This window comes from Cynocephalus volans, chromosome 11 (genome assembly GCF_027409185.1).
Source record: "Cynocephalus volans isolate mCynVol1 chromosome 11, mCynVol1.pri, whole genome shotgun sequence".
Classification (NCBI taxonomy): Eukaryota; Metazoa; Chordata; class Mammalia; order Dermoptera; family Cynocephalidae; genus Cynocephalus; species Cynocephalus volans.
In genome coordinates, this window is record NC_084470.1 from 122,349,797 (window position 1) to 122,377,469 (window position 27,673).

At 45.9% G+C, this 27,673-nt stretch overlaps 2 protein-coding genes across 2 annotated transcripts in view; one reads left to right on the top strand and one right to left on the bottom strand.

Moving 5' to 3' along the window:
* Positions 1–10,129: 10,129 nt before the first annotated feature.
* Positions 10,130–17,167, bottom strand: LOC134390253 (alpha-1,3-mannosyl-glycoprotein 4-beta-N-acetylglucosaminyltransferase-like protein MGAT4E). The gene is made up of 4 exons (XM_063113470.1): positions 16,984–17,167; positions 16,452–16,527; positions 14,207–14,307; positions 10,130–11,253 (listed from the first exon to the last, which is right to left on the bottom strand). Exons 1-4 carry the CDS (start codon positions 17,165–17,167, stop codon positions 10,130–10,132), a joined length of 1,485 nt encoding a protein of 494 aa, XP_062969540.1.
* A 3,226-nt stretch (positions 17,168–20,393) lies between these two features.
* KDM5B (lysine demethylase 5B) overlaps positions 20,394–27,673 on the top strand; it is a 74,837-nt gene continuing 67,557 nt past the window's right edge. Inside the window, exon 1 of the mRNA XM_063113750.1 lies at positions 20,394–20,732. Coding sequence (XP_062969820.1) covers positions 20,529–20,732 — 204 coding nt within the window. The 5' untranslated portion in view covers positions 20,394–20,528. The remainder of the gene's footprint in view (positions 20,733–27,673) is intronic.

The following is a 27,673-nucleotide window of genomic DNA, read 5'->3' on the forward strand; positions in this document are numbered from 1 at the left end:
TTTCTTCATCCCTGTCTCAAACATTATCACATACTTGGACAAGCTATGAGTGAGCTTTAGGAGATAAACCTCCCTAGCTGCCTTGTTGAATTTGAATCTGAATAGTCTCAACCTGCTGAGCACCTATTCTGCCTCTATCTTGAAAAGAACAGAGCAAGCATGGCACTTAGGCAAGAGCTTCGGGCTCTGGAAGGTGTTCATTTGAGATGAACAACTAAATAAAGGTATGAGCAAGGCATGTGCCCAACTCCTCCGTGCTTCAGTTACCTCCCATGTGAAATGAGCCAAATGGATTCTACCTCACTGAGCTGTACAGACAAAAGCATGGAGTGCCTGACACAGATAGTAATTTTGTACCTCGTGGTTTCAGCCATTTGGTGAAGTAGTATACCATTTTACAGATGCAGAAACTGCTGCAGAAATGGATTCATCCAAGGTCTAACAGCTAGGACAGTGCACAGCTAGACCTGTACTCAAGCCTGTCGGATGTGAGAGAATCTGCTCCTTGGTTAACAGGGAGGGATGGTTAGAACACAGCCTTATAACACCAAGGTCATGGGTTCAGATCCCCATACTGGCCAGATGTCAAAAAAATAATAAAAAATGGAGGGATGGAGCAGTTCTCAGGAAGTTTGCTGACAGGTGAATAATCAATCTATAGAGCAGCCCTAAATCTGAAACTAGGGTGACATGGTAAACAGGCCAAGTTCTGAGGTCGTGAAAGAGACTTGACAGGGAAGATGCAATTGACTGGAATTTTGGGTTTTGACTGGGCGGAGTAAGGGGGAAAGTCAGAACAGCCCTCCTGATTCTTCTGGTAGAGGACAGAGCGCTGAGCTGAGTGTTTGCGGTGGGGTGGGGAATGATTGTGACTACTGCAGTCTTCAGGCTAAGGGAGAGTGGATAAGGACACTGGGGATGAAGCCGTTGCTTTTTCTTTAAGCAAATAAAATGCCTACAGTGCACCAAGTATTGTGCAAGGTCTTGGGGATATGGCGGTAAGCAAAATAGACATGCACAGTTTGTATTGTCAGGAAGCACACATTCAGGGAGGGGGTGGTTTACAGACCTTAAACAGCCACACGACTCTTAGAAGTGTGCAAAGGAGAAGACAAAAGTTCAAAGAGAACCAGTAACAGGATGCCCTGGCCTCATGTAGCTGGTCAGGAAAGGCTTCAACAAGGAAGTTTCATTGAAGCTGAGGATGGGTAGGGTGTCACATGGAGGAGGTCCAGGCCAGGAGACAGTGCATGCAAAAGACTTGAGGCAGGTGTGAGCTCAGGCTGCAGAAAGATCTGCAAGAACTATGTGGCTCAGATGGTGGGAGATGAGGTTAATGAGGTAACTGTAGACTGTGTTAAAGGTGTTTTTACCCCCAAGAGCTATGAGGAAGCCATTGAAGGACTTTAAGCTGGGTCATGTCATGACCCAATGTGACACATTTCTTGCCTTGCAATTCTGAGCCCTCACACATATGAATCTCATTTGATTACCACAGCAAACCTGTGAAGACATTATCTCATTTTACTGATAGGAACATTTGGGATTCCAGAGGTCAACTATGTGAGTTTACATACTGTATCTAGACCACACCTCCACCCTTTGCTCCTTCCCCTGCCAGGTAGAAGCCTTCCACACCCAAGTGGACAGAGGGGGAGGTGATGCCTGTGAGAGACCCAGGGAGCCTGGGTTTTCTCTCTGTCTTGTCTCTTAGCCCTCTTGGTGACAACATTGCTCCTTGGATGCCCAGGGCTTCTAAAGTAGCCCAACCAGAATGGGGAGAATCATGTCCCGAGGCCTTTCAGTGGGAAAAATCTTCCCCTCCCCACCCATCTGGGGCAGGGCTGGCAACAGTGGAAATGTCCTACCTGCCTAGGCCTGCCTGAGGCTCCCTAGGAAAGAAGGAAGAGCTCACACCCAGTGAGGAGAGCTCCTGGGGGAGCCCAAAGCCCAGGGCTGAGAGTGCAAGAGTGCCTGGGGATGCGTCAGCAGGGAGCAATGCAGGCCCTTGGAGTGGGCTGAAGCCTGTGGTCCTCCTCTACGTGAGGGGTATGGTGGGATGAACGAGGGTACTGTGCTAGACAAAGACCGAGGGCTGGGCACTGCTGTCTCCTGGAGAGAAAGGAGAGTTGAGCTGATGCTCTCTGAGGGTCTACCATCTGCCTTAGATGTAAGATTTCCTTTAACCCACATGCCAACCCTGTGTGTAGGTGGAATCACTGTTTTACGGTTAGGGAAACTGGCTCAGAGAGGTTAAATAACATTTTAAGATGTTTCAGCTGGTAAATAAAGCTGGGATTAAAACCCAGGTTTGAGCAACACCAAAGCCCATCTACTTTCCACTGAACTTCAGTAACCAAAGAAGAGCTTACTTATTCCCAGGGAGTACCTCAAAGGCTTCATGGAGGAGGTGATATTTGCACTGAGATCCTCTTCTCAGGTGCTTAGCACTCAGGAATTCAATAATAAAAGTTTGGATGAGTGAAAAACCTATAAGAAAAAGGGTTGCTGCTGGGTCCTGGGAGGTGCGATGTGGCATAGGGGAGGGGTTCTCAGTTGTGGTGCCCATCAGCAGTGTAGGCTTCTCAACTCTCTAAGAGTGGTAGACCATCAAGGCCTCTCCGGTCTCACCTGGGCAGTCAGAACCTGTTCCACCTGGCCATTGCCTTTCTTGGCAGAGACCAGCTACCAGGAGATGCAAATACCATTCCCCTAAAAGGCAGTTCAGGAACACAAAGCAGCTGCTTTTGATAAAGGAAGGATGTGGTGGCATAGAGAGGAAAAGAGGTCAGTGAGGAAGACAGTGGCCGGACAGACCTGAGGGGAGCCCCAGAGGCTGTGGAGGGAACCTGGCAGAGGGGATGAGAGGCTTGCACTCCCGGTTCACTTGCAAACCCCCCACTGGAGCCTCACTATTCAAATTGGCCAAAAAGGGCATGTGCACCCCCCACATCAGCCTGAAACCATCTCAGCCTTTCCCCTGGGAGAGGGAAAGCCACATCCCAGGAAGGGCGGATCTGGGGACTGGCTGGGTGAGAGGGTCAGGTGTTGGGGTTTCTCATATTCATTGGGTTGAGAGGGCCTGGATGGATAGGGATCATGATCAGGGGAAGGGCTGAGTGCTACTCTCAGCTTGTTGGTGACTTCAGTGAAGTCTCTCAGAAGCCACCTCCGTTGGCTGTTGGGAGCTTTTCTCCTGTGACACTCACCCTTGGCTGCACGAGGTAACCCAGGAGCTGTGTCTCAGGTAGGATCTAGGTTACAGCAAACTGTGTGATTCATGCAGACTCCAGGTAACCTCTCACTGATAAATTTGACATATATGTATAATATATTTATTGTCAGCTGGCCAGTATGGAGATCCAAACCTATGATCTTATATATCTTTTTTTAATCTGTTAAACAGTGCTCTCCCCTGCAGTGTACTTCTGAAGATTAAATCAGATAATTATTTCCTAGGAGCTTTATGAATTAAAGTGACATACAAAAGCAAGGGATTATTCACTCATGCAAACAAACATCCACTAAGCTTGAGCAGTGGATTTGTAGGTAAAACAGGAACTCACTGTCCAATCAAATCCAACCCAACATGCCCTGGAAGCTCAGAGGAGGGGCCACTGAGCTAGGTCTTACAGAAGAGGCAGGGATTAGTAATGCAGAAAAGGAGTGAGGGGGTTCCTGGCAGGGTGGGGAGTATGTGGGTGTCAGGGAACCACAGCACACTGATGGGAAAGACATGATCTTTTCTCCATTTTTTTTTTCTGGCCAGTCCAGGAATCAAACCCCAGACTTTGGGTGTTATCAGCACCATGCTCACTATTCTTTTTCTTTTTTCTTTTGGTTATACAAGTGATGGCTAATGTTTTTCAGTGCTAAGTACCAAGAATGTTCTAAGTGTTCAATGTACTTCTCACCTCTTAATTCTCACAACAATCCTGTGTTATTACCCTCATTTTACCTGATGAGAAAACTGAAGTCCAGAGGTTAAAATGATTTCCCAAAGTCGCTCAGCTAGTAATGACAGCTGAACTTTGTACTCTATCAGTCTGACTCACCAACTGAGCTAACTGGCCAGCCCTCTATCAGTCTGACTCTAAAAGCCATTGTCTTAACCTCCTTTTTAAAAACCCCTTCAGATCTCCATATTGGCCAGCCATCCCCCCACCCCCCACCAAAAAAAAGAGGTAAATTGATGAACAAGAATTGATGTGGTTCTGGTCTATAAGGAAAGAAGTACATCCTGTGTGGTCTTCTTACCCGCCAGCTGCCAAAAACTTAATTAATAAAATGAAAAGCCCCTTACTTTTGTTCAGCCCTCCAAAAATCCTCTTAAAGCAATATTTCCTTTCCTTGAGAATGTCATACCTCATCTTTCTCTCAAGCAAAATCCCAATTCCTCTAGCTGTTTGTAGAAGGTTGTCTGGCTTGTGAGAAGCCAGAATAAGATCAGCAGGGCACGGGAAGAAGATTTGAAAGTAAAGTGTTTTACTTGGAAGAGACCAGGGCCTAGGGTGAATGAGGAACCAGACCCACACCCAAGGCCCCTTACCTCTGCATCTCAGTGATCCCAAAAAGCCCAAGCAAAGAGTTGGAGAAGGGCAAGAGCAGAATTTGTGCTCATAGAAGCATCTTGCTTTCTGGTTGCCAAGGCTGATAGCCCTGTAGAGTTCGCTTCCCCCAAGGAAAATTAAAGCAAGTTTTATCAAACTAACTTTTTTTTGGGGGGGGTGCAGCTGGCCAGTATAGGGATCCAAACCCATGACCTTGGTTGGTAGCCTAGTTGGTTAGAGCACTGAGCTAACCAGCTAGCCCCAAAATGACTTTCTTGTCTTCCCCTGCCCTAACCCTCACCTGGCACAGAAGGCAGGACATCCACTTTAGAGAACAAAGGATGTCCCAGACAAGGAAGTTGGAAGGCAGGTATGCCAGCAAAGCTCAGACATGTGGTAGCCAAGAGCCACCCACCCCAGCCCCACGCTGGGGTTATCTTTAAGGAGAAGAGGTCCAAGGAAGAATAGCATTCTCAGTATCCATCACTAGAGCCCCTGTGACGATTTTTCAGTGACCTGGGTCACTTTCTTTCCTAACTGCCTTTCCTCTGCCAACCCTATAGTGACTTACCTCATTGTCTCCCTTCCCCATTCAGCTTCTTCAAGGCGAGACCCCTCCACAACCCAGCACATGGGAAGGAAGTCTGTCTTGGGGATATGGCATGGCCAGTTTGTTGTGTATGACTTTGGTTCACACCACCTTCCTCACCTAGGAGTTCAGAGTCACATCCAGCCAGGACCCGGACCGAGTTGTACCCTAAACCCTAAATATCAGCAATCTCTTCCAGGCCTCTCAACCTTTGGTGCCACACCTCAATCCATAGTGATAAGACTTTCTTTTGAATTACAACATTCATGGTAAGTCATTTGATGGCTCATCCTAAACAAAGAACGTTAAGCCCCAAGTAGGGTGGGTGGATCAATATTAGGAAAATGCCAGCCTCTGAAAGTGGAGCTAATAGAATCAACAACAGATCAGTTCAACCATCTGCAGAGTAATCCATGCTCAGAGATGGTTGGTGTTACTGACAGAAATCAGGGTGTGTCCCAGGAATCCATCTAGGTGACCAGTGCTTCTGAAGCTAAAGATGATTGCCAGAGAGTATCAAGGAAGTTGTAACCTAATCAAGGATCTTGTAACCAGAGATAAAGCTGTTAACCTGGGGAAGCCTCCTCAGAGCAGAGCAGAGTAGTGGCTCATGGTGTTTTTTTTATACATTTTGAAACTGTGTTTTGATACATTTTGAAGCATTCAAAAAATTGGAAGTTCTAACATAAAAATTGGGATTTCCAGCTTCTCTTAAAAAATGGTTGGATCTGGCAATGCTTGGTCCAACTAAGTGCTTCCCACTTAGCACCTATCGGGGAAAGCTGAGCAGCAGTTCTGCCTTTGGATGGGACCTGCAGACCCAAGGATGCCACATGCCCACCGCTCTTCACCATCTCCCAGGCACAGAAGCTAAGGATCAGTTCCCAGTTATAATGACACTTTTTTGCTACCAGCTTCTTACACCAGGCCTCCTTTACCCATCTCTGTCACCTCACGGCTCCTGTAGACACATGAACAAGGCCTCAGCCACTGTGTAGGGGCAGAGGGTGCCTGATGTGATCTCAGCTACTAAAAGAGAAGAGAAGTGGGAAGTGTCATTTATTAAGTATCTATTATGTGCCAGACACTAGGACAGACACCTCGTACATATTGTCTTGTTTAATTCTAATTGGTTTCCCCATCTTGACCCCTTTCACTGTAGTGTTCACATGATACCTACAGTGATCTTTCCAAAGCACAATGTGGTCATTTTATTTTCCTCCTAAAAACTGTTCACCGATTCCCTATTGTCATCAGCATAGTCTAAACCCTTTAACTTGCTTCTACAGCCTTTTTTTGAATACTGTACTCTAACCAGCTGAGCTCACCGGCCAGCCCTAAAAACTGCTTTATTGAGACATAATTCACATACCATAGAATTCATTATTTTTAAAGTATACAATTCAGTGGTTTTAGTATATTCGAAGAGCTGTGCAACCAACACTACGATTAATATTAGAACATTTTTTTTTTTTTTTTGTCTTTTTCGCGACTGGCACTCAGCCAGTGAGTGCACCGGTCATTCCTATATAGGATCCGAACCCGTGGCGGGAGCGTCGCCGCGCTCCCAGCGCCGCACTCTCCCGGGTGCGCCACGGGCTCGGCCCAATATTAGAACATTTTTATCGCTCCAAAAAGAAACCCCATACCCATTAGCAGTTATTACCTACTCTCCCTTTCCCCAGCCGCTGGCCACTAAGCTACTTTCTGTTTCTATGTATTTGTGCATTATGGACATTTCATATAAATGAATAATATGCGGCCTTTTATGGCTGGTTTCTGTCATGTAGCATGTTTTTAAGGTTCACACATGTTGTAGCATGTGTCTGTACTTCATTCCTTTATTGTTGAATATTTTATCATAAGGACGTACCACATTTCTCTTATCCATTCATCAGTTGTCAGATATGTGAATTGTTTCCACTCTTATTATAATGCTGCTATGAACATTCGTGTATAAGTCTTTGTGTGGATGTATGTTTTCATTTCTCGAGTATGTACCTAGGAGTGGAATTGCTTGATGGTAAGTTAACTCTGTTTAGTATGTTGAGGAATGAGCAACTGCTAAACAGTTTTCCAAAGTGGATGTATCATTTTACAACCCAACTAGCAATGTATGAGGGTTCCAGTTTCTCCACATTTTCTTCAATACGTATCTTGTTTTTTTTTCTTAATTATAATCATCCTGGAGGGTGTGAAGTGGTATTTCGTTGAGGTTTTTTTTTTTTTTTTAAAGATGACTGGTAAGGGGATCTCAACCCTTGGCTTGGTGTTGTCAGCACCACACTCAGCCAGTGAGCGAACTGGCCATCCCTATATAGGGATCCGAACCCGTGGCCTTGTTGTTATCAGCACCGCCCTCTCCCGAGTGAGTGAGCCGTGGGCCAGCTGGCCCTCATTGAGGTTTTGATTTGCATTTCCTTAATGACTAATGATGATTAAAGCACAATCTTTTCATGTGCTTATTAGCCATTCATATATTTTCTTTGCAGAAATGTCTATTCAAATCATTTGCCCATTTTTTAGATGGTTTGTCTTTTTATTATTGATTTATGAGTTCTTTATATATTCTGGATACCAGTCTCTTATTAGATATATAATTTGCAAATATTTTCCACTCTGGGGTTGACTTTTCACTTTCTTGATAGTGTCCTGCGAAGCACAAAAAATTTTTAATTTGATGAGGTCCCATTTATCTACTCTTTGAGTGCTTATGCTTTTGGTGTCATAGCTAAGAAAATATTGCCCAGTCCAAGGTCACAACAATGTACATTTATGTTTTCTTATAAGAACTTTATAGTTTTAGCTCTTACATTTAGGTCTGTGACTCCTTTTATGTTAATTTGTTGTATGATGTGAGGTAGGGTCCAACTTCATTCTTTTGCATGTGTATATCCAGTTGTTCCAACACCATTAGTGGAAAGGACTATTCTTTCCCCCATTGAACTATCTATGGCCCTTCTTAGGCTGGTCCTTTACTCCTGTGGCTTCATCTTCTGTCCCATCCTCACCCCAGCTTGCCCTTAATCTCCAGACCTTCTTCTCTCTCACCTCAGGCCCACTTCTCTGCATGCTGTTTTTTCTATCAGAAAATCTCCCTGCCCCTCTTCCCACATCACCTGGCTGTCTTCTCAATCATCTGGCAGATCTAGGCTTAGACGTCACATCTTCCAAAAAGCCTTTCGTGAGTCCCCCAAAATGTTTTAGGAACAGCAATTCTGTGTTCCCTAGGGCCCTGTACTTAACCCCAACATGATACTTAATATACCTGTTTGTATCCCCCCACCCAATCAAAAAAACACCTCTTCACAGACAGGTCTTTTTTTCTGCCTAGCACATAGTAGACACTCAATAAGAATGAACAAATGCTAGAAATCAAGTGCTATGAGTCAAATGCGTCCCCCAAAAGTTCGTGTATTGGAAAGCTGAGCTCCATTGCAACAGTACTAAGAGGGTGGGAAATCCAACTATGGTGTTTGAGAGGTGGGGCCTTTGAGAGCTGAACTGATCATGAGGACTGTGCCTTCATGAATGGATTAATCCATGCATGAAGTAAAGAGTTATCATGGGTGTGACGGCTTCATAAGGAGAGCAAGTGAGAAGGTTAGCTCTCTCACTCTTGCCATTTCTTGCCTTGTGATACCGTGTCACTGTAGAGAGTCACCACCCAGAAGGAGGCCCTCACTATATGTGTTCCCTGGACTTTGGACCTCCCAGTCTCCAAAACTGTCAGAAATAAATTTTATTTTCTTATAAATTACCCAGTTTCAGGTATTCCATTACAAACAACAGAAACCAACTAATACATGGAGGAAGAAGATGGTTACAAGAAGGAAGACATAATTAGCATTGTGTATTGCTGCACACAGCTAAGCAGGATGAGATCTGAAAAATGCCACTGGGTTTTGACCACTTTACTAATTACAGATAGGGAAGAATTTCAGGAGCATTGTGGGTGTTAAGGAGTGATTGCTGAGAGAGAGTGAAGCTCTCATTATAAACTATTTATGCCCATTTATTGGTGAGGAAAGGAGGGAACTAGATTGGCACTATGATACAACTTAAAAGCGTAGAATTAAGGGTTTAGTTTTATTGCTATACTCCCATTTGCTACTTTCCTGAACTTCAGAGAATTGGACTTTTGGGGGGGAAGATGGAGCAACTGGTGGGTATGGGGAACTGAAACTTTAAAAAAATTTTTTTTATCAATATACAATGTAGTTGATTTTTGTGTCCCTTTACCAATTCCTCCTTTTCCTCCCTCCTTTTCCCCCCATTCCCCCCATCAACATCATATCTGCTCACTTGTCTTAAGAATTTCAAGGAATTGTTGTGATTGTTGTGTCTTCTTTTTTTTTTTGCCCTCCCGTTTATTTGTTCGTATATTTATTTTTATTAACTCCCACAAATAAGTGAGAATATATCGTATTTCTCTTTCTGTACCTGATGAACCCTTGATCTTGGTATTATCAGCATCATGCTCTCCCAAGTGAGCTAACTAGCCAGCCCCAGAGAGTTGAACTTGTAATGAGAATCCCTTTCTTGGCTTCTTATGATGTCAATTTTAGAAACTCCCCATGATGTCATCACTGTACCTCCTATTATGCTATAGTTCACCCCCACCTCTGACTACGTGTGAACATATAACTGTATGTGTACACACACACACACACACACACACACACATATACATACACATACACACACACGGTATTTAGGCTGATCCCATGAATCTAAAGATTCTGGGGGTGACCAAGGTCTTTCCTCAAATTGGGCTAAGCTATGTCTGCCTCAGCAAAAGATATCCTATGAGAGTTGCTTGTTTGGGTAGAAAGAGGAAGAAACAAGTCTCTAACATCTTGGTGGCACCAAAGAATGATAGTCTTCTCTTTCTGCCCCTAATTCCCTTGCAACTCCTCTGTGTCACTCATATGGGCTAGAATGAAATAGCTTCAAGATTTTAATTTTCATACCCTTAACTGATTTATCTTCAGCTCTGACCAGCTTCCTCCCAGAGGTAGATATGCCTGATCATGAGACCGCCAACCTGACTAGCTTTCACCACCAGCCTCACGCAGCTCACGTGGTACCCCATATTTATCAGGAATATCTTCTGATCCATCTGCCCTTCCAAGAGATGGCCCAGCAAGGCAAAGCTGGTACAGTACTGAGACATCCCCTGGGGGGAGTAGCCCAGCTCCACTTGCCCCTTCGCTAGGGCATACTCTCCATCCACGATGGAGCCCGTCAGCACTTGCACTCTGCTGAGGTTTGCTGGCTGGTTCAAAATCACCGTCAGATGGTTCCCAACACTAACGTTGTATGTCCAAAAGAATGATTCATCCAGAGTGTAGGCCTCCCAGGGGAAATGAACATCAGAAACCTTCATATCAGTGAAAACGGCTCCAGGTGGGTTGTCAGGCCCATAAGCATTCTTTTTCAGAAATGTGGCATCCTTCTTGTCATTAAAGGTAGGATAGGAGACCCTGTGGTAGAAGAGGAACGGCTTGCAGAGGATTGGGTTTTCCTGGACCAGGAGGGTACGGAAATGAGGGATCAGCCTGTCAAGGGGTTTCTCCTTGTAGAAGAGGAGGAGGAAATGGGCCAGGAGTGGGAGGTCCCTGCTGTGGAAGAGTTTGCCAAGGAAGCCCATATTTGAGAATTCCAGTAGCACCCATGGGATGGACTTCATGGTGGTCACCTGCAAATAAATGTGGGTGACAAAGTTGGGGGCACAAAACACATTATCCTCTATTAAGAGGAAGTAATCAGAGAGCTTTGTGGCAAAGCTCATGAGGAAGGCATGATCTATGTTCTCCTTGGAGTAGAATTTTCCACGATGCCCATCAGTCCTTATGCCATCCACAGTGGGGTAGGCATCGGATGGAGCGTGGATCAGTAGCAACTGCCCTGCCAAGATCTGTGGGCTGAAGAGGCTTGAAATATGGGCAACAGTGTCTCTGAGCCAGGTGAGGTCAGAACCCGCCAGGTGGACCAGCACTGTGAGATGTTTCCGCTCAGCCTTAGAAGAAGCACGGAACATGGAGACCAATGTATACACAAGGCTGCTTCGATCCTGTCGTGGCACTGAAGAGATCCCCACCGTCAGCCATGCTAAGGAGAGGTAAAACAGGGACAACTGTCAGTGTATGGTGACAAGGGTTGTTGAAAGGGTTAGGGGTTGGGTGCTATTTGGCACCTGCTCTCTCCCTTTCTTCCCTTTCCTGTTTCCCATCTGTTCTTTCCTTTGGCAAGGGGATGTTTACATCCTTGCTACTCAAAGTGGGGTTCTTAGTCCAGCAACATCAGCCTCATCTTCAAGCTTATTAGAAATCCAGAATCTTGACCACCCCACCTCAGATCTAGTTAATCAGAATCTGCATTTTAACAATATCACCAGGTGACTTGTATATACATTAAAGTTTGAGAAGTACTAAGCTAAGTGATGCTGAATCCCTGTGGGTCCCTCTGAAGTCTTCTTTGAGTCTAGAACTTTGGGTCGCATGGTTTAAGTGCTCAATAAACATTAGCTGTTATTATAGTTATTATAATTCTTTTTTGTTTTTGGTGGCTGGCTGGTATGGGGACCCAAACCTGTGACCTTGGTGTTATAAGGGTGCACTCTAACCAACTAAGCCAGCCAGCCAGCCCCTATAATGGCTTTTTTTTTTTTTTTTTTTTTTTGTGACCGGTAAGGGGATCGCAACCCTTGGCTTGGTGTCGTCAGCACCGCGCTCAGCCAGTGAGCGCACCGGCCATTCCTATATAGGATCCGAACCCGCTGCAGGAACGCCGCTGCGCTCCCAAGCGCTGCACTCTCCCGAGTGCGCCACGGGGCCGGCCCTATAATGGCTTTTTTGTACCCAGCTCATCTTCCCAAATCTCTAATCCAGTGATTTCACCTTCTTATAACAACTAACTTTACCTTTTTCCTCCTCCTTCCTCATACCCCTAATACATAAATGTCTTGGGGAGCAGGGAGAGAATTTTCTGCTGGATTCAAATATTCCTGGGCACAGTTCTGCCTTTTCTCCTCCCCCTTTCTTCTTTCCTTTTTAGCTACCTTACCTTTCTTGATGCCCCTATTTCCCCTGGGATACTCCATCCCTCCCCCTCCTTGGCACTCACTCTTTCTTCTCTGCTGGATTTTTTCCATATATTTGAAGGTGAGATTCTGCCAGTCTTCTAGTGGTCTGTCCTTCTTAGTGCTATAACTGACCTCCTGGGGCATTCACAAAGGCAAAACATATACCTCCTTCAATAAAAAGAACTGGGTTTATCCCCCAGTGGCTTCCCATAAGCTTTTCTAGGGGAAAAAGTGGAGTAGACCACTCTCAGAGTGAGCCCAGCACATTCTCAGGATGCCTGGCCACTGGCCAAAGTATCCAGTGCTTAAGCAGTATTTTGCTCTCTTCTTCACCTTAACAAATATGAGAAATAAATACTGCTTCTTTATGATCTAATGGGTCCAGATTTATGCCCCAATTCCCTTTGGAGCCTCCTACTCTCAGGTGGAATGGCACAGGAAGAAGGAAAGCCCAGGTGCTTTTGTGAATCTGCCTGTCCACACCATTCCCACCCAACATCCCCAATTTTCAAACTGGGGGCAAGGATTGCTACTTGGCCTTTGATAGTCATCACATTTTGGTCATCTTCAATTTCCCTGGGGACTTTCAAAGTGATGAAGAGCCACAGGAATGCGATGCCCACTGTGGTTATGAAGCAGTGCCTGATGGACTTCATCGTGTCTACGTCAGGATGTGGTTCCTATGGCAAGAGGTCAACATGTACAGGTGGAAGACTCTTTTCCTTTCCTTCCGTGCCTAGAACTTCCCTTCTGTCCTTTGGAAGGCTACCCCCACATATACTGCCCCTTGCCCCCCATATTCTGTCCTTTCTCATCATTGTTAACTTATGTGCAAGTGCACTCTCTTATATGATCGAGTAACCTGGTGGAATTTAACCTTATTCCTTTCCTAAAGAAGGGAGTCACCTGTCCTGTGATGACATTTGCTGCATTCAGTTCACAGGTTTGTTTGGAGATTCAACTTTCCCAAAGTTTCTCCTACTCAAAAAGATGAGGGTCGGCTGTGGCCTTAGTGACATGGTCAGTTTATCTGAGAACACGGATGCTCATTGTGCCTCACCCCATTCCCACTCCCACTTTTTAAAACAAAAATAAAAGTATTTATTAAAATAGCTAAACTTGAAGTATTGCTAAGTGCTATGCCAAATTGGTGCTTTTCCTACTTTTAAAAATAAAAGATATCCTTAATTTATTCCAATTTTTTTTTTTTTTTTTTTTTTTTGTCGTTTTTTCGTGACCGGCACTCAGCCAGTGAGTGCACTGGTCAGTCCTATATAGGATCCGAACCCGCGGCGGGAGCGTTGCCGCGCTCCCAGCGCAGCACTCTACCAAGTGCGCCACGGGCTCGGCCCAATTTATTCCAATTTTTAACCTCATTCACAGACCTTGATTAGAACATGATTCTGTTAACTTAGGTTAAACAAAAAAATCCTTTCGTGAATGTTAGGTTATTGGAATTTAGGCTGGCTCAGCCTCTACAGTGCTCGTGTGATGCTCTCTTCCTCTTTCAGTATCTTTTCTCTAGTGACAATGTGTTTCTCTGATTGCTCGTAGATTATCAGAGGAAAGGCTTTAATATGCCTTGTCACCTGCTCTTGATTATTTCCTTGCATGCTCAGTACATAAATAGAAAAGAAATTGTAGTCAGTAATTCCCATGCTCCAGAGGCTATAATATTCTCTAATCTTCCCAATTTTCAGGGATGCCTCCCAGTTTAGTATTTTGTGGAAGTTAACATGCTTCTCTCCCTTAGCCATTTAGCTTTTTGATAAGAGTCATAAAAATAATGCTTATATATGGTAGCAAGTTTTTACAGATTAAACTTTCCTTACCTGAGTTCCTTAATCAAAGACTTTTAGTCACACAGGTGATTCAGATACAAGCCTCTTTATATAAAAGAAATAGACTTCTCTAGACCATAAATACATGGATACATACACTGAATAAAGAGGCTTTATGATTGCAGTTCAAGGGTTTCACCACCACAGGCACAGCTCTGTTCCCTGTCTGGATCTCCCACGTGGTTTACCAGTCCCATGGGGAGGATGGCTCTCATGCAGTCCTCTGAGTTCGACGGGTTTCTGGAAGAGGCAGGCGAGAGAAAAAGAGGAAGAGGAGCAGAGGTGATGAGGACCAGTCCCTCTAGGAGTAATGAGCAAAAGGTGAGGCACAGTAAACTGAGTTCTCCTCAGCTTTCTACCCTTGAGCTAAGCTTCCTCTGTGATGTTATTCCTGTGACCTATCCACCTACTCCCCTACCACAGGAGGTAAACATGTACAGGACTTACATGTGATATGTGCATGCATCATAATTGGTAGCTATGAACTTAGTAGCTGAAATTCAAGACTAGGTGGGTATGAGTAGGGGAGACTATTTGATTGTATTAATCAGGGTTCTACACAGAAACAGAAACAATAGGATGTATATATGTGTATGCAAATATATAAAGAGAGTTATTTTAAGGAATTGGCTTATAAAACAGTATTTTCTCACAATTCTGGAGGCTAGAAGTCCAAAATCAAACACTGGACAGAATTGTTTTTCTTTCTGAGGCCTCTTTCCTTGGCATGTAGATCGCAATCTTTTTCCAGTGTGTTCACATGGTCTTCCCTCTGTGTATGTCTGAGTGTACCTTTTCTTTTTGGGGTGGGGGGAGTGCAGCTGGCCCATACAGGGGTCAAACCCTGGACCTTGATATTATCAGCACCATGCTCTAACCAATTGAGCTAACTGGCCAGCCCCTCTGTGTACATCTTTTTGAAAGCTGCCTAAACAGCAGGAAAAACTAACCTTGAAGCAGTACTTTTTCAAACTGAGGATCACAGTCCATTATGGGTTAACAAATCAACTTATTGGGTCTCAACCAGCATATAAGTACATCACATCACTGAATAAAGGTAATTATTGTTTTGTGAAACTTTTGTTGCTTTTTCTGTGTAAACAAAAGTACTGGAGATTACAATCAAAGTTTGAAGACACTGTGGCCTAGAGGGGAGAGATTGATGTTGGCAGGTTAAGGGGCAGCTGGTGGTGAGACTTGAGAAGAGGCTTTGATGTCCTCTCCTCTGCTTTAGAGAAGTCAGCTTGGTGTTTTGGGAAGATCAAAGACTGGTGCTAGGTGCACCGTTCTAGTTCCAGCTCTGCTATTATTATCTGTGTGATTTTGGATAACTAACCTGAGTCTCAATTTCTCCATCTCAAAAATGGTGACAATACCACCTACTTCACAGGGTTGACATGTCCAATAGGCTATGAATAACTCCAGGCCAATGGCCCTGTCTTATTAATGTTAGAAGAGTATTTCTTTGTTCATATATCACCCTTATGATATATGAAGAGAAGAGAAAAAAGGGAATTAGCATTTAGCATTTAGTGTGTCAGACCCTGTGCTGGACACTCAGCATGATTTGGTTGAACATGAAAGATGTGGTGCTCTGTAAAGTTCTGACACGGTGTTGCAGCCATTTTTATCCTGTTGGAAGCCTTTCTGCCCAGATATTGGGAATTCCAAACATTCCAGCGATTCAAGGCCATAGAGCATGTTGAGAGGGGCTCCTCAGCCCAGAGATCTAAGTTAGGAGTGCTGGTGGTGCCCTGCACGATGGAAAGGAAGCACGGGTTTCCCTCTCAGCCTCTCTCAGCAGCACGTCCAGGGCTTCTAAAGTGGCCCAACTGGAACGGGAAGAAACACGCCCTGAAGCCCTGGCGTGGGTATCTCTGCCCCTCCCAACCCCTATGGGCAGGGCTGGCAGCACCGTGGGAACGTCCCACTTGCCAGTGCCTGACCCAAACAAGGGTCTAGCCCTTCGAGTCCCACACCCAGGTAAACCAAAGCCCAGGACTGAAGGTGCAGTTATCTTGGATCTCAGTTGGGCTGAGTCTGCAGAGAAGGGATTCCAGGACTGGAGAGGAAGAGGAGACGGGGAAGAGGAGGAAGAGGTACTTAGTCACCAGGTACCTCCTTGGGACCCAGACCCAGCTTTCCAAGGACAGAAGCCCAGAGATGAGACCCTTGTCATGGGTGAGCGGATCCCCAAGGGTACCCTCCCACCCCATAGCTTGGGGTGGGGCAGAACAGGGAGCATGGAAATCCTGCGCAGAAGGTGATAGCATAAGGTGGTTGTTTGTTCCGGGGACAATTAAGCAGGGCGGGGAAACGGGAGTAAGAGGCGTTTATCTCAGTTGTGGTGCCCATCCATTGTGTGGGCTCCCCCAATACCTCACCTCTCATCTTTTGTGAAATATCCCTCCCGCTTGGTGTGGGCAACCACATTCTTCTCGTCCCGCCCAAAGCTCGATCCTCAGCCAATTGGAACCACAGAAACTCAAGGCCATTTCCCCTCCCCTTAAACAAATATTTGTGGAGCGTCTGCCACGTGCTTAGTGCCAGGGATAGGGACATTATTCCTTCCCTCTGGAGGCTTACAATCTGGTTGGAGAGGCACGTGTAGAGGGAGCAGTCAGGGAAACCGGTGGAAAAAAGACAAATACCGAGTTAAAAGTGCAGTGATAGAGGTAGTAATACACGTCGTGGGAATACACAAATAAAACAAGGAGCCCAAACCCAAGGGTATGTGGATTTCCGCAGGGGACGTCTGACACCAAACACTCCAGGGCACCAGCGGCGATGGGCTGAGGGGCTGAGGTGGATTGTGAAGGGGCCGAGGGAAAGCCCGTGCATCGGGGAGACCGGGGGAAATGAGGGGAGGATCAACAGGGCTGGGAAGGGAAGCGTGGTGGTAGGAAGGACGCGCACGCGAAAGCGCAGAGACCGAGGTCTGGGCGGAAAGGAGGCGCACGGGCGATACCGGGAGCCCTGGAAAGTCGTCTGAGTCGGAGGCGGCGGCGGGGGTGGGGAGCGGGCCCCACACGTGCGCTACGTGCTGCGCCGGCCGCCGCCCCCTTCCCGACCGCTGGGGAGCCGGGCCTGCCCCCTTCATCCCGGGGCCCAGTCCCGCAGCAGTGCACAGGGGACGGGGGACAGAGAGGGCGTGGAGAAGGCGGCTCCCCGAGTTTGGAACCCAGGAGCGTGATCTTCCAGTCGCGGCGACCGGAAGGAGCTCGGGGAGTGCCTCATCACCAGGCGGGCGGATCTAGGGGCGAAGGCTGCTGATGTGGGGGCGCCGAGCGGGAGATGGGGTCGGGCAGGTTGCGAGTTAGAAGTCCGGAGGCTGAGTAGACCGGATGAGGATGGAGACCCCTAGGAATGTGTCCAAAGGACCTAGAGTTGCACAAGTGGGGGTGGTTTGGGGGACGGAGGCCCGGACGGGGGCGGGGTGTTGTCCAAGAGTAAGGAGGGGGTTCCTGGAGACGTGGCACTCGGAGCGGGGCCCGCTCCGGCCGCCAGGCCTGCAACCCCGTTTTCCCCCGGGAACCCACCGCCGTCCCCGCCCTGGCCTCGCTCCCAGTCCTCCGGGAGCTCCAGGCCCGGCACTTCCAGGCTAGGGTTGCCCAGGTCCGGCCTCTGGGGCGTCCAACCGGCCCCGGACCAGACAATGCGGCCCGGGCCCCGCCCCCGGAGGCTGATGCGGCGCGGGCCGCGGCCAATCACCGCCTGTGGCTAGGCTCTTTAAAAAAAGAAGAGCCGGCCGCGGTGTGGCTGTCAGCTGGCAGGGATCCCTCCGCCCATGTAAACACACATCATAAAGGGCAAGGGGAACCTTCTTCTGTGGGGCGGGGGAGCTGTCGCTTCCCCGGAGAGCCCTCTCGGTCCCTAGGTTCCCCTCACTACCCTGGCAACCGCCTCCTCCCTTAACGTCACATCGGGTCCACGAGGAGCCAAACAGCTGCTGCTTGATCGGGGAGCAGTAGAATCTCATCACTTAGGGTCACTACCGGAAATGGAGGAAGCGGGACTGGGAGACCTTGAGAGTTGGAAGCGAAAGGGAGTCCCAGGACACAACTGAGACGTGGGAAACATTTCCTGAAGCTTGTTGTGTTTGCCTCAGTTAAATAATAGTCGTAATTTATTTATGTCTAAAATTTTTCTCAAAGTTAGAACTACCTGGCTTGTAGGGTGCCAACGTTAAGGGTGAAAACAGTCTTAAGGCTCTTCCAAGAGAGAGCACATGACAGGAAATCAATTCCAGCGAGACCCTCAAAAGCACAGAACGCCCACAGCAAAGAGCGGCAATAATGATTTTTCTCCCCAACGTTTTATTATGAAAATTTCAAATATTCAATAAAGTTAAAAAGAATTTTGCAGCAAATTCCACTATACCCACTTCCTAGATTCTGCTATTAGCATTTTATTATAATGCCAGCTGCCCTCTCAGCTTGAGTCTCTATTGCAGTGGGGATCAGGAAAAGGCTCATCAAGGTCCCAAAGCCTCACAGTGCTAAGAAAAGGATTATCTTCTCCAAGGACCACTGTGAACTCTTTGGGGGGCCAGGTACCTCTGGGAAAAGTTTATTGAAGAGGAGGCCTTTTTTCTTTCTTTCTTTTAAATTGAGAATCTTTTTTTTTTTTTTTTTTTTAAAGATGACCGGTAAGGGGATCTTAACCCTTGACTTGGTGTTGTCAGCACAACGCTCACCCAGTGAGCTAACCGGCCGTCCCTATATGGGATCCGAACCCGTGGCCTTGGTGTTATCAGCACCGCACTCTCCCGAGTGAGCCACGGGCCGGCCCCATGAATTGAGAATCTTTAAAGAAAGAGACTTTCTTCCTCTAGGTGACTCTGAAAGCATGATTAGGGCTCCATTGATCCCTCCGTAAGGAGATCCTGGCATACAGTCCTTCCATGAATTTGGCTGCCTTTTGGATAAAAGAGGTCATTTCAGTGTTGAAGTTCTACTTTTTGAGCTTCCTCTCTCTCTTTTCTGGGGTTGGACATGACCCCTCCACCGCCCCCCTCCAAAAAAGTGCCTTAAAAATGTTCATATCTCTTAAAGTTAGTTAACCTCTCAGTGCTTCCTTTGCCTGTTCTATAAAATGGGGATAATAGCAATGCCTACCCGATATGATTGTTGTGAAGATTCAGTGAACTAATATATGCAAAGCGTTCAGAACAATGCTTTACACGCAGTAGCAGCGTTAGATAAATAATGGTTATCATCCATATGCTAATAGCTCCCAGATTTATATTTCCGGTTCTGATCTCTTCCCTTCAGATTTATACCCTTCAGCCTGTTGTATATCTCCAGCTGTATGCACCAGAGACACCTCAAACTCTACATGTCCAGAAGTGAACACATTATCTTCTTCCCTAAATGACTTCTCATTTGTATAATCTAGCTGAAAGTCCCAGCAATGCCAATGGGCCAGTATCCACTCAGGCAGATCCACCAGACACCTGAATCGTCCTCACTGTCCCTCCCCAATCTACCACTATGTCCTAATTGTATTTCCTGTATTTGCATCCCTTCCTCCTAATCAATAGCACCACTGCCTTAATTTAGGCCCCATCATTTCTCATCTGGATTATCTCAAGAGTCTTTTGTTCTTCTCAAATCCAACCTTATCTTATTGCTTGTGGATGACTCTTCTCCCTGCAACATCCCACTACCCGCTTCCTGCTAAATAATCTCCATCATTTATTAGCTGTGTGAATTTGGGCAAATTGCTTAATCTACCTGTGCTTCACTTTCCTTATTTATAAAATGGAGATGAGTACCTACCTCATAGGGTTGTTGTGTACATTAAATGATTAATCATTCAGAAAACTAGGATATGCAAGTGCTCAAAAGTGTTCATTATTATCATTATCGTTATTATTGTCTTCTCACGTCCAGGCTGTTCTTATGTTCAAGCTGTTCCCTCTACCTGGAAAATCCTTTTTCATTCCCAATGCTCTTTCTGCCCCGACCGACCGGGTTTCAGTAGGTGTTTACTTCTATTATGGCACCCACCATAGTGTACTGACATGATTGATCGGCTTAGGGGTCTGATCCTCTCTATGAGGCTATTAACTTTTTAAGAGCAAAACTATGGTACATAGTAAGTGGTCAATAAACGTTAGCTCAACTGAACCTTAAGGATTAACTCCATCCCGGGGCGGAAGGCCTCGGCCCCGCCCGATTCGGAGGCGGGGCGGGGCGGGGCGGGGAGCTCGGCGCGAGGGGTGGGTGGGGGTGGGGGTGGGATTCTTTTTCCTCGCCGTGGCGGCGGAGGCGCACGGCGTGGGTTTGCGGCAAGACGTCGTCGGCGGAACGCTGAAAAAGCCCAAGGTGCTGCCGTTGCTAGTAGAAGTCGGACTTGCTGTCGCACGAGCTGCGTCTCCACAGGTCTGGGACCGAGCGGAGCTCTCAGCCGCGATCCCAGAGCCCGCCCCGTCCTTGCCCCTGCCCAAACCCCCGGTGATGGAGTCGGCCACCGCGCTGGCCCCGGGCCCGCGTCCGGCGCTACCCCTCGGGGGCCCGGGCCCGTTGGGCGAGTTCCTGCCTCCTCCGGAGTGCCCGGTCTTCGAGCCCAGCTGGGAAGAGTTTGCGGACCCCTTCGCTTTCATCCACAAGATCCGGCCCATAGCCGAGCAGACTGGGATCTGTAAGGTGCGGCCGCCGCCGGTGAGTCACGCCAGCACCCCGGATCTTGCTCGCGGCTGGGGGAGGGAGCGAGGACTTGCAGAGCCGGGGAGGCCCAAGGCGCGGGGGTCAGGGAGCCAGTCGCCCCACGGGCCTCGCCAAGTTTGGGGTTGCCGGGAGGGTCGGAGTTGAGACAGGGGGAGGAAGACGGGGGCTCTCCAGAGCGGGAGATGAGGAGCGTGGGAGAGCGGGGGCTTTGGCGGTGCCCGGAGAAGGCCGTGTCGCCGCGGGGCTCGGCGGACGGGTGCGCGGCCCGGCCTGGGGGTTCGGGTTCGGTTTGGGATGGAGTGGTTGCAGGAGCCGGGGGTTGGTCGTGGGGGAGTTTCCTCCCGGAGTCCGCGGAGGCGCGGGCGTGGAGGGAGGGCTCTGGTCCCGGCGAGGCTCCGCAGGCTGGTCCTCGCCTCCTCCCCCGGGGTGCGGGGGTGTGTGATGGGGTGGGGGTGGGGGACTTGCGAGTTGTCGTGCGAGGAGGAAAGTTTTCAATATGGCGGCGGGAGCCCCTAGTCCTTTGTGTGGTGGTGGCGTCGGCCCGGAGCGGCCCTCACCTGAGCGCCCCACCCTCCAGACCAGGGCACCCCCCCACCCCCTGGTCCCCGGGCCTCCCGGTGGCCCCCGGGCGGGAGTCGAGGAGGGGGCGGCCAGCGCTGCCGGGGGGCGGGGAGGAGCCGCTGGTCCGGCTCCGGAGCGGATGTATTGAGGGGGGCGTAAGTGTCTGAGGGGCACTTGTGGGACGGTGGGACACAGGCCAGGCGGCGGGGGACCCCGATGCCGGGCCGCGCTCCCAAAGGCTCTCACGCCCGACTTGTGGCCCAGCCGCTCGGCTCCCCCGCGAGGCCTGGGCTGTGTTGGTGGGAATGGCGTGGGGGCGAGGCCGTGTTTGTAGGGGCAGGTGTCACACGAGAAGACCCCCGAAGATCCCATGTTTATTTCCCCTGGCCCCCAACCGCCGGGAGCTGAGGTGCAGTCACCCACCTCAGCCCGCCAAGCCCTGTCTCGGCCTGGAGGCTGCGCGTGAGGGCTGGGGTGTTTGCGAACCATCCCTAACGGCTCCAACGCTCGCGAAGGGAAGCCCGGCCAACTCCTTCCCCTGCCCCCAGCCCCACCCCCGCGGCCGGAACTCTTCCACCCCGGAGTTTTTGCCCACCTTTCGGCATGGTCTGAGTCCGAGTTGGCCTGAATGACGGTTGGGCGGGCTGGGACCGTTGGGAAGGGGGTTTAACTGCCTTTCCTCCTGCTCAAGAATCTCCCGACTGCGCCCCCAGCCCCCTCCCACCCCTTTCTCCCTTAAGCTTGCTCTTTGTAATGACATTTTGAGTTGCGGGGATTCTGCGTGTAATCATTCTGTTTTGGAAAGCTATTTTGAGGGAGGTCCCTGAATAAGTCTTCCTCATCCGAACCCCTCTCCACCCGCCCCCAGAATTAAAACACGGACACCGCACTTTAGTTTTTCTTGGACAAGTTTGAAAATGGAGGTGAAATATATACCTAAAAAAAATAGTTGGCCAGCTAGTATGGGGCACATGTTCGAAAACAGATCCATTTCTCTCAGTGAAGTGGACAAGGTCGATTCTTGTTGCTTAAGGGAAGTACATTTCTTTTAGAGTGCAAAGAGGCCTGCAGAAGTTATAACCGGAGCTGGTTAGAGCCAAGGTTTTAATTCTTGAGGAACAGAACATGTTTCAAACATTTAGCAATTCACCTTAACGTTAGATGCTAGGAAAGGTGAATATGAATATTGTACATTTGCAGTAATGAGATTTTATTCAGAAATTAGGCAACTTGAGTAAGTTTTTATTTACCAAAATGTGAGGAGTCAGGTTCCTGGGAGTTGTCCTCCATGTTGGTATTGTGGCATACTAAGGCTGGGGTAAATCCTTTATCTTGCTTTCTCATTTTTTTCCTTTATAGGGTCTTTTTCCCAAAAGGATAGTGTCGCTCTGGTTATGTTTGGCTACCCACTCCTTATTTTGGCTAGCGTATTAATGGCAAACTTGGCAATATGTGTGGTTGTGTTGCCTTTTCCCACTCTGAATGTCAGACATGATGGCCACCATTTTGTATTGAGAGTACTACATACTACAGCCTGAGGAAGGGGGTTAAAGAGGTACAAGTGATCTACAAACACCACCAGTGGTCTGTTTTGGAGACCTCCTTTGTGTGGAGGGGACTTTCTTCCTCCTTTGTTTAACACACTCCTATGCCAAATGGAAAGAGTTTGGGAGTATTTGTTGTTGATATAACTACAAAAAAAGGAAATCTTTCCAGAAGTTGTAGCTGCTGAAGAGGGGTCTTGTTGGAACAAAGGCTTCTTAAGAGGTGTAAATAGTCTTTGTTTTAGAAACTGTTTTGTTTTAGGAAAGCTAACTGTGAACAAGTGGTTTCATATAGTTGAAATATAGCAACAAAAAAACCCAGTGGTATGAAATATTTTCCATGGCGGTAGCTATATAATGCCTGTTTCTAGATGATTTTTTTCACTGAGTTGTTGGAACATAAGTGACTATATTAAAAGGGAGATTGGGGGTATTGGAATTTTACTTGCCAGGAGGTAAGGGGGAGAATTATAAAGCATTTCTATTTCCTTTTGTTCTTACCTTTGTGTCTCTAATTAATGGTACTTATACAGCTTCGGTTTATAGCTGCTTTCTCCTGAGGGTCCTAGCTGCTTGTCTTCTGAAAACTTAGGGTGTTTACATTATTTTCTATATGGGGGGATAGAGGTTCATAGAAATTTGTGAAAATATAGTAAGATAAATGTGATAAAACATAACAAGTCAAGAAGATTATATTCAAATCTTGAGTTAAAAGTTTAAAGAGAAATAAATCTTTGTTTCAAATTACATCAAGTATCTAGGCTTGTTTTCTGGGCTGCGAACTTTTTAAATTTACAATTAATCTGGTTTCTGGTTTTGTTACGTTTAAAATGCAAATTTTAATTTCCTCCTTTACAATACTTAGATGTCTATTTAAGGACAAATACTTTCCATATGATTTTGTGGTATTCGGAGATGATTAATTACTTTTTTGAGTCTCCTAAGTTTGATAGGAATATATTCGATGGCTTTAGTAACTTTTTTGTCTTCAACATCTAACATTTGGCCACAAATAGACAGGTTCTACAGATTTTTCTTTGGCAGTGTCCAAAAGTCAGAGGTTTTAAATCAAACCCCAGATGGCACACACAGTGGACACATTTTTTTCACATTTTTTAATTTGATCCCTTCATCTTTATAGCCAGAGTGTAAAAAAGTAGCTTTAAGTGTTTTAATAAAGTCAGCATCTTTGAGTGAGCCTGTTGGTTCCACCCTTTGAGACAGAGAGGAACTTAAATATACGTTTCTTTGTATGTTAGAAGTGTTAAAGATATGGAGCTCATTTACTCCATTCCAGCCTGTCATTCTCTCTAATTTGGGGTTTGATCGACTTTGGCCTAACCTTCTTTGTTTTTCCCAATTTATTTGGTGTCATGAAATCTTTCTCTAATTGTGGTGATTTTTTGGCTACTTTAAACCTTTAACATTTGGGGCCGGCTCGTGGCTCAATCAGGAGAGTGTGGTGCTGATAACACCAAGGCCATGGGTTCTGATCCCAGATAGGGATGGCTGGTTCACTCACTTTGGAGAGTGTGGTGCTGACAACACCAAGTCAAGGGTTAAGATCCCCTTACCGGTCATTTTTAAAAATAAATAAATAAATAAATAAACCTTTAACATTTGGAGACAGGCTTATCAGTAGAAATACCCTTCAGCAAAGGAAGAAACTGTAACTACTTTTTACAGATAATAACTTTATTGAGATATAATTCATATGCCATACAATTTACCAATTTATAGTGTGTAATTCAGTGGTTTTTAGCATTTTTCACACAGTTTTACAACTGTCACCACAATTAGTTTTAGAACATTTTCATCTCCCCCAAAACTCCATACCCACTTGTAACTACCTTTTTTTTTTTTTTTTTTTTTTTTGGCAGCTGGCTGGTATAGGGATCTGAACACTGACCTTGGTGTTATAACAACGAGCTCTAATCCACTGAGCTAACCAGCCAGCACTTGTAACTACTTTTTAAGACAAATTTAGGACTGCGCTACCCAGGAGGAAAAACTTGATAGGAGGTTAGATTAAGTTCTTCAGTTCTAGGTCACAAGTGTCTGCCATAAACAAAGCAAAAACAAACTTCATTTGTTACAGTCTTTCAATAGGTATGTAGCTAAATTTGACTTTGCTAGTGGTAAACTGGGCACACTAGGAGCCATAAACATCCATATACTTGTAACTCTTAGTGAACTGATTAATCAACAAAATCAGTGGACTTTTAGAATGGAACATGAGTGATAATTGCAAATATATGAGTCAGCTAAAGATTTGAGTTCCCACTCCCACTGGCAAAATTTACCTTCCTGTGATTACAGGATATGGTTTTAAACGTGGAATCTAAATCTTTTTAAGAATGAAGTGAATAGAGAATTGCCTTTGAGAAGTGTTAATAAACGTTTTCTATTAAAGCCAGGGTTTGAAATCTTTTATTAAAACACTGATAAGAAAAATTAAAGAAAATTATCAACCCTTAATTTCATTCTTTATCTCTAAGTTGCTTAATTTTCTTTATGATTTGTTGGCTTAGAGTATTTCTGGTTGATATATTAGTGATAAACTTGTTTATTTGTTTAGTTTGGGGATGATAACAAAGTACAAGATGTTTGGGATACTTGAATACAGGGCAGGCAAAAATCTACCAATGAGGAAATTTTTTTAGAGAGATAAGAATGATCACTGTAAACTATTCGATTAAAAAAAAATTGAGCCCGGTTTATGTGCTGTAATGGGATCTTTTTTTTTTTTTTTTTTTTAAAGATGACTGGTAAGAGGATCTTAACCCTTGACTTGATGTTGTCAGCACCACGCTCAGCCAGTGAGCAAACCGGCCATCCCTATATGGGATCCGAACCCGGGGCCTTGGTGTTTATCAGCACCACACTCTCCCGAGTGAGCCACAGGCCGGTCCTGTAATGGGATCTTTTTGTAGATTTCTGTAACCTCTCATCGTTGTCTTATTTGAACCACATTAAGGTTGGCTGTAGAAAAGGATGTAAGCCCATGCCCCCAGAAATAAAAGTGCTAATTGGGTTCCTGGTATTTAGGTTCCTTGAAACCTATTTGTATAACCTCTTTCCAGATGCCATCTATAGGTTCGAAAAACCACTAACCTGGGAAGACCTTGCTTTCATCCTTTGTACATTCGTGTTGAGGTTGTATGTGATAATTCTTTTTGTAAGAGAATTAAGTATTCTTTGGAGATTACTGCTAATATACCTGTTTTAAGTACAGAGATCATTGGCAACCACACCAAAAAAGTTAAAATTAGGTGGAATAAATGTTGGAAGCTGGAGGGGCTACACTTTCTGAATTTGTTTGGGACCGTTGAAGAGGAATCAGCAGAGGCATACTGATGAGTCCCTTTGGGGTGAGTGGGTGGGTGGGGTGATACCTTAGGAAAGTCATATCCCTGAGCTACTGACATTAACTGTCAATTATTTAAAGTTTGAGAAACTGGACTTGCTGGATAGCTCACCTGGTTAGAGTGTGGTGCTGATAACACCAACGTCAAGGGTGGGTTTGGATCCCCCTAAATAAATAGTTTGTGAGAGTAATAACTGAAGTTTTAAAATCTGAGTTGTGAGAAACTTGTTTTAGACATGAGAATTGTGTGTGACCGAACAAGATTTCTTAAGTATTTATTAACTGCTATGTTCTAACATGGGATTAAAGAGAAAAATGAGATGACCTTTATACACCTACAAAAATTTTTCCAAAACTGTTCCTTTTTCTGTTACTATTAGATGAGTTCTATGGTGAATTTGCTTTTTGCATCCAAGTTTATAAACCAGACTAATGGATAAAAGCTGCCTTTAGGACAGTGAGGTATTTCACTTCCATAGTTGTAAGGTATTTGGAACAAAGATGTGGAATTTGACTAAATGCATTCTTTTATGTTCTTTTTTCCCACCATGATTTAAACATTCAGATCTTTCACTGTAGATCATTCTTCTTAAAACATCATTGCTATATACCTTTACACACTACTTTGGAGTCATCCTATCCATTTTTTTTTTGTGGATGTGAACCCTTGACCTTGTTACTAGTACCAAGCTCTAACCAAGTGAGCTAACCGGCCAGCCCTCGTTCTTTTTTAAATCATTTAAACTTTCTTTCTGGATGTAAGGACTAATCAATTTTATTCTGCCAGAGCCATCTCTTCCAGAGTGTAAATTAAAAATTTTTTATTATGAATAATTTCAAGCATAATGCAAAAGTACAGAGAATTTATTTTTAGCTATTTTCCTGGATTTAAGCACAGAAAGCAGAGTAGTAGAGTAGCTGGGGTTGGGAGAGAACTAGTCATCTTCAGTTGTAGAGAACAGCTTGGCTTGGTTTTTGTCCTATTCAGGTTATGAGCAACATTTGGGCAATTAAGGATGAAATTTCCATACTTATGTGAGTGATGGTCACTTTGCCTAGTTGTGGTAGAGATTGTATTTCTCAGTTTTAGTCAATTGCTTTATTGCTTTGTTACACATTTGTTGAAACCTGTGAACAAATCTGACCATCTTCAGGCCAGTGCTTGGCACATAGAGGTGTAGGAGTGGGTGGTAGACGGAAGACATTCTCTGTTAGCATTGTTCTATTCTCTGCTATCTGTTCATTTTTGTATTTATCTCAATTTTTCACTATTAGGAAAGGGCCTTCTGGTCAGAGTGGGTATTTAGCCTGACAGAACAGAGTTGGGAGTCAGGAGAAATCAAGAAATAGAATAAAGTCCCTTTCTGGAAAAGGAGTTTTAAGGAAATGAGAATTAGAAGAGTCTATTGAGTTGTTGGTTAGGTTTTATAGGTTCACTTCTCTGCGAAGAAAGGTAGTTTGTT